The sequence below is a fragment of the Calidris pugnax genome, unplaced genomic scaffold (assembly GCF_001431845.1).
Source record: "Calidris pugnax isolate Ruff unplaced genomic scaffold, ASM143184v1 scaffold63, whole genome shotgun sequence".
NCBI classification, from domain to species: domain Eukaryota; kingdom Metazoa; phylum Chordata; class Aves; order Charadriiformes; family Scolopacidae; genus Calidris; species Calidris pugnax.
The window spans coordinates 2,680,350-2,680,954 of NW_015090852.1; the positions used below are offsets into that span (position 1 = coordinate 2,680,350).

General features: G+C 48.1%; 1 protein-coding gene across 1 annotated transcript in view; it reads left to right on the forward strand.

Moving 5' to 3' along the window:
- The window catches only part of ALDH9A1 (aldehyde dehydrogenase 9 family member A1), a 10,417-nt gene that overhangs the window by 1,146 nt on the left and 8,666 nt on the right, over positions 1 to 605 (forward strand). Inside the window, exon 2 of the mRNA XM_014943588.1 lies at positions 416 to 561. Within this exon, the coding sequence (XP_014799074.1) occupies positions 416 to 561 (146 nt within the window). The remainder of the gene's footprint in view (positions 1 to 415; positions 562 to 605) is intronic.

Genomic DNA, 605 nt, shown 5'->3' on the forward strand with positions numbered 1-605 from the left:
TTTCAGCAAAATGGCTTCGAGGAAGAGAGGCTCCGACTGCTCTGGGGAATGTGTAACGGGGCCCTGAAGCTGTTGGTAGACGTATAACGAGCTCCAGTGGGAAAGAGAGGAATTCCGTAGCCAGTAGAGCTAATTAGTAACTAGAATGGCTGTGGAGAGCGGCGTATTTTTTAATTCAGACCAGCTGAATCACAGCATTCAATTACAGATCAATTCTAGATTCAATTACAAATCAGTGGGACCCATACCATGAAGTTCTGTAGCTTGGTATAGGTGGCAGGGCTGAAGTCTTTGGGCTTTGATGCAAGATAAACCGTATTTTTTTAATATATTTAATTTTTTTATTATTATTATTTTTTTGTGCCCTTCTTCTGACATTTCCATCTCGTTTCTTTCCTGTTTCAAATGTCCCCAGGTCGGGTGATATGCAAGCTGCTCTGCTCCGGGGAGAAGGAGGTGGATCTGGCTGTGCAGAACGCCAAGGCTGCCTTTAAAATATGGAGCCAGATGTCTGGCATGGAGCGGAGCAGGGTGCTGCTGGAGGCTGCCAGGATTATTCGGGTACGTTGTGAGCTCGCCCGGCCCCCCCCCCCCCCCCGCGCCCT